Source organism: Benincasa hispida, chromosome 8 (genome assembly GCF_027475165.1).
Source record: "Benincasa hispida cultivar pf3 chromosome 8, pf3_genome.v1.1, whole genome shotgun sequence".
In the NCBI taxonomy this organism is placed as follows: Eukaryota; Viridiplantae; Streptophyta; class Magnoliopsida; order Cucurbitales; family Cucurbitaceae; genus Benincasa; species Benincasa hispida.
The window spans coordinates 31,259,049-31,264,778 of NC_143485.1; the positions used below are offsets into that span (position 1 = coordinate 31,259,049).

Genomic DNA, 5,730 nt, shown 5'->3' on the forward strand with positions numbered 1-5,730 from the left:
TATATATATATATACATACATACATACATAGTTCTTTAACAATATCTTTTGGGATATTTACAGTGATAGCAATTTCAATATATTATTTTCTAGCTGTGTCACACATATTTAATATTTTATCAATATGGAAGAAACGTCAAGTCTAAATTGCTGATGATTTTTTAATTCCATATTTGTGCTAAAGAACTAATAGAGAGAGAAAAACAAATAGAGAGGCAAAAGCTGAAAGAGAACAAATAGAGAAAGAAAAATTAAAGAGAAAATGACGACCGTTGATCGAACGTGTGACAAGGATACAACAGTCAATGGAGATAAGGGGCAGGAGAGGTGGAGTGGTAGTAATATAGATGAGTGCATCATTATTAAGTTTATCAATAATATATCAGTCAAGTGTATCACTAGTATAAATGACTGTATCATTATCAAGTATATCAGTCAAGTGCATCAACAATATAAACGAATGCATCATTATCAAGTTTATCAATAGTATATCAGTCCAAGTTATCAAATAGTATGGAAAATTGCATCATTGTCAAGTTTATTTGTAGTATATTACTAAGTGTATCATTATCAAGTATATCATTCAAGTGTGTTAAGTGTATCAATGTTATAAACGAGTGCATTATCAGCAATATATCAATAAAATATATCAAATGTATATTATATGTATATCAGCTGTGTATTAATAATGAGGACATTTGCGATATTTTACATCTTTTATATGTGAATTGGGCTTTATTTTTGCCATTTTTACAAATAACAAATGTGTGGACTACAAGCTTTATTACAAGCTTTATTATTCTAATTTATTTTGCTCTTTTTTTTTCAAGGTGTCCTATATTTTTTGGTCATCCAAAAAAAAAAAAAAACTACATATTTTCTTATAGGGTTTTTGTTTAGTTAAGAGTTCCAAATTCCAAATCCAATAGTGGGCCCGGATATACTTGTCATTAACGGTCATCAAATTGAACCGTCCGGTCTGGTTCATTACGAAAAAACAAGACAACAAACGAACAATCCGGCCGGTCGAAATGGATTGGCTGAACGATTTCCTTCTCTTCTTTTGCACCTTCAACATTTCAGTCTTCTTCTTCTTCTTCTTCTTCAACCTCCAAAACAATGGCGTCTCTACAAGAATTACTCACTAGAGAAGGATTTGAGGGCAGTAATTTCCCCACTACTCGAAAATCCTTGAGGTCCAAAGGAAGAAGCAGAGCAGCCCCAGATGATTCTGTAACTTTGCCCATATACATTTGCCACGACAAGAAAATCATCGATTCTTCAAAGAAAAAGGCTGAAAAACCTCTTATACGAAATGGGTCTTCCGTATATTCCTCTAAACGAGTCGGTTCGGTCTCCGAGACCTTGCTCTGTAAATCAATGGAGGAACCCGCCATTGATGAAATTGCTATACGAGCTGTGGTTTCTATTCTTAGTGGGTATGTGGGGAGGTACTCAAAGGACGAAAGTTTTAGAGAAATAATGAGAAAAAAGTGTAATCCGTGTTTGATACGAAAAGGGGAAATGGAGAGTGGGATTTGCAGTAATTTGGAGATGGGTATGAAAAGTGTTGACAGATTAGTTGAAGAAGGCCAGGGAAATGAAAGGGAATTGAGAATGAAAGCTTCTAGGAATTCTATTGGGCTTCTTAATATGGTGATTACTTCTTTGAATTCTGCAAAAAAATCGACCAAAAATGGTGCTCAGTCTCATCTTTCTTCATGTGCTCAGCTCTATTTAGCGATTGTTTACAAGATAGAGAAGAATGAGAAGGTTTCTGCTAAGCATCTTCTTCAAGTGTTTTGTGATTCTCCATTTTTTGCTCGAACCCATCTTCTGCCAGAGCTTTGGGAGCATTTCTTTCTTCCCCATCTCCTTCATTTGAAGGTTTGGTACAATCAGGAGCTTGAATTTGTGTCCAACTTTGAATGTGAACATAAGGACAGGAAAATCAAGGCCTTGAGTATGGTCTATAATGAGCATATGGATAGGGGAACTGTTCAATTTGCTTTGTATTATATACAATGGCTTAAAGATGGAGCCAGAGCCCCTCCTGTTCCTGTGGTTCCTTCACCTTCAAAATCCATCCATAAGGCTTCCAGAAGATCATCGGATTCGTACTTTTCGCAGTCGTCTTCAAATAAGAATCTGTAAGTTGCTTCAAGATTATGTTTCTTTATGTTATTTGAAGTGAAATGTCCACCTGAATAGTGTTTTGATGAGTGCTTTTTTAATGGTTGTTTTGGTGATGATGAAAGATATCATGCTGTTTTTGGTCCAAGTCTTGACCAGCAATTAGCAGAATTGAGGAGTGGAAATGTGGTTGCAGCCAAAGCAAGGAGTTCAAATGAAAAGGAGATCTTATATTCAGACAAGAACTATGAAAATATTGCTTCTGTTCGTGTCTGTAACTCTATCTTACATCTTCAATATAGAATCATTTGGTTGGTTATGTTAGGAAAATCTAAATGAACTTGTTTTTCTTTTCCTCCCTTCTTTATTGTTTCTATAGGATGAACACAACAACCGTAGAATGCCATCCATCCTTGATTACCGAGGTCATAATACTGACTCATGGCGCGAGACCGTAAAATCTGACTATTTTCGATTCTTCACCTGTCAGAATATAACAAAAGAATACTTGGAAAGCAGCAATGTGATTACCAAAAACAGCGTTGTTAGAGTGGAAGGAAGAAACCATCTTCTTTCCAACGATTTCAGCAAGGCCATAACTGCAATCTGCTCCTCGGATGTCTTGAGTGAATGTGAGATAGCCATTCGTGTAGTAACCAAAGCTTGGTTAGACGCCCATGATGACACTACCATTGAGGTTGCATTATCGAAGCCACCAGTTGTCGAGGGAATGCTGGAGGTTTTATTAGCTTCCGACGACGATGAGATTTTAGAATTAGTGATTTCAGTTTTAGCAGAACTTGCTGCAAGGAGTGAGGTTATTCGACAGATTATATTGAACTCTGATCCACAGCTTCAAGTGTTTCTTAAACTCTTGAAAAGTAGCAGTCTATTCCTCAAAGCATCAATTTTACTTTATCTATCAAAGCCACAGGCAAAACAGATGATTTCGGTCGAATGGTTACCACTAGTCCTTAGAGTACTGGAGTTTGGAGGCCAGTTACAGACATTATTCTCGATACGGTGCAAGCCACATGAAGCAGCATTTTACCTTCTAGACCAACTCCTGAAAGGGTTTGATGAAGACAGAAACTTAGAGAATTGTAGACACTTGATTTCGCTTGGGGGATTAAGTTTGTTGCTGAGAAGGTTAGAGAGAGGTGAGATTGAAGAAAGGAAGAATTCTGTTTCAATTATTTCGTGTTGTATCCAAGCTGATGGAAGCTGTCGAAACTACTTGGCCGAGAATCTGAACAAGGCTTCACTTCTTGAACTTATTGTTCATGAAAGCAACAAAAACTCTGATAGGTGTGGTTTGGCTTTACTTGTGGACCTACTCTGCCTTAGTAGGTATGAACTGTTTTTGTTTCCTCTTGATTTTATGCTGCATTTATGGTAGCTCACCCATTAATCGAGCATACTGAATAACTTAACAGAAGAACAAGGATCACTAATCTCTTGGATGGACTTAAAGAAGGATGGAGTGGCTTGGGCATCATGAACATTTTGTCAGTTTATCTTCAGCGAGCTCTTCCTGAGGAGCAGCCTTTAGTTGCAACAATACTATTGCAGCTTGATTTCATGGTATTTCAGAGTTTGATTCTATGAAAAGCATGGTTAAATAGGTTAAATTTAAAAGTAGAGATTGATGGAGTTGGTTACTCTATTGTCTTCTAAAGTTCTAATCTTTTTCCTTAGTCTCTTTGACAAGAAAATAGTACTTGTTCTTGTTAACAGTGATTGCTTTTAAATACTTTGAATGGTTCCCACATGAAGTTGCAGTCATATTGCAGGAAGACTCCCTCAACTGCAGCATATTCAGAGAAGAGGCCATCGTGACAATTATAACTGCCTTGAACTCTCGAATATGTCGAGAAAAGGGACAGGACAATTTGGCTAGAGCTCTCTTGATTTTGGGAGGTCGTTTTTCATGTACCGGAGAACCAAGCACAGAAAATTGGCTTCTAAAACTAGCAGGTTTCAAAGAGAACTCTGGGGATTCATCTCACAGCCAGCCTCTGTACGATGATGTCGTGCAATTGGTGAGCTTTGCTTCAAATTCTCATGGATTTTGTTACTCAACAACGATTTGTTTAGATAGATTCTCATATTGGTTTAAATATATAATTTTCCCTCACTCCAAATGATCAGTATGAAGAGGAAGAAGATGTGGTGAATTGGCAGTTGAAAGCAGCTACTGTATTGTTTAACCATGGACATAAGAGTTTATTGTCTGCCCTTTCGACATTGATGACGAGTTGTATATTAAGTCTAGCGAAAGCAAGTCTTATCACAGTTTCATGGATGAGCAGATACCTGTTTGTTATTAAAGATGAGAAGTTATGTTTGATGGCACCCTCGATTCTAGTACCGCCCTTGATAAAATACTTGAATCACGACAAAGATGTTGAGGACCAAGTGCTCGCATCATATTCATTGCTTAATCTCAGCAAGTATACAGGTGAGAGTTCTTTCACTCTCTACATTTTTCAGTCAAAATATAACATCAAACAAATCTTCATTGTTCTTTTGAACTTTGTGTATAGAATGCAAGCATATCTTCCGATTGTTCGATGAAGACACTTTAGACTATCTTCAAAATCTTTCTCTAGTAACATGGACAGCAGAAGAACTGACCTTGATCCTTAAAAGCCGATCGATGCATCCATATACCGAACACGAGAATTCACACATTCAAAGAAGCACAAGAAAATGATTCAGGTTTCTCTTCTTTCCTGGTTGTAGCCATTTCCTGCTCATCAAGATGATCATATATATATATATATATATATTCGTTTTTTATTTGATTGATTATTCCATTTCGAGCTTTTACGTGTAATTTCTAGTTACATTTACGACCTCCTATCCTTTTGTAAATAGGAAAGTTATGACAAAAGCCCCATTGTTGATGTTAAAAAGAGAAACATATTGAAATGTTTTTTGACTGGGGTTGTGTTGTTTTGGAGTAAGGCAATCATTTAGCAAATGTTGCTTTCAAAATTTGTTGGGAAGTTTCTATCAGTGTCTTCTGATAAATGGGGTGAAATGCATTATAAGGCAAAAGGCAAGTGAAAGTGGGGGCAGTGACTTGTTGGATGCTCACATAGAAAACACTCTCTGAAGATTTTTTGTTCTTGTTTTTTTGCCTATTGAAGCACTTATGGCCCCCAAGTCTTCGCATCTTGGATAGTGGCAAAGCTTGGCATGCCACATATTTGTTTTGGAGTAAGGCAACCATTAGTTACATTTACGACCCCCTCGAACTATCGACTTAAGAAATAAAAACTAATGTTGACACCATTTCTGATGATTGAAGCAATCAAACCCATCACTCAAATTGAAATTGATAATGTTTGAAGTGATTTTAGGCGATACTGAGGGAGTATTTGAGGCGTTGAGTTGAGTTTTAAAGTTTGAAATTAATATGTTGAAGTTAGGAAGTCTATGTTCAGCGTGTAAAGTTGTTTAGTTGGAGTTCCTCGATAAATGAGTAAAAGAAAAAAAAATGAAGAGAAGATGGATTTCATCGATAAATGTACAAACTTCAATGAGGAACACGGTTGAAGTTAGTGGAGTTGAGTTATTTAACATAAATTT

The 5,730-nt window shown here is 36.5% G+C and overlaps 1 protein-coding gene across 2 annotated transcripts; it reads left to right on the plus strand.

Annotated features, from left to right (window-relative positions):
- Nucleotides 1-1,033: 1,033 nt before the first annotated feature.
- LOC120083195 (putative E3 ubiquitin-protein ligase LIN-2) lies at nt 1,034-5,077 on the plus strand. Of its 2 annotated transcripts, none has more exons than XM_039038838.2 (7): nt 1,034-2,150; nt 2,259-2,403; nt 2,513-3,483; nt 3,570-3,717; nt 3,927-4,175; nt 4,285-4,594; nt 4,680-5,077. In XM_039038838.2, the coding sequence occupies exons 1-7, from the start codon at nt 1,120-1,122 to the stop codon at nt 4,847-4,849; spliced, it is 3,024 nt and encodes a 1,007-aa protein (XP_038894766.2). In that variant the 5' UTR covers nt 1,034-1,119; the 3' UTR covers nt 4,850-5,077. The 2 variants fall into 2 exon arrangements, with proteins under 2 accessions (XP_038894766.2, XP_038894767.2); XM_039038839.2 differs by having other exon boundaries at nt 2,259-2,397.
- Nucleotides 5,078-5,730: the final 653 nt, after the last annotated feature.

Bases quoted from the DNA above. Each gene is read 5' to 3' on its own strand.
- LOC120083195 (XM_039038838.2), top strand. From the start codon at position 1,120: ATGGCGTCTCTACAAGAATTACTCACTAGAGAAGGATTTGAGGGCAGT. The intron at 2,404-2,512 runs GTCTGTAACTCT...TTGTTTCTATAG, and splicing joins AAAATATTGCTTCTGTTCGT to GATGAACACAACAACCGTAG. The intron at 4,595-4,679 runs GTGAGAGTTCTT...CTTTGTGTATAG, and splicing joins TAATCTCAGCAAGTATACAG to AATGCAAGCATATCTTCCGA.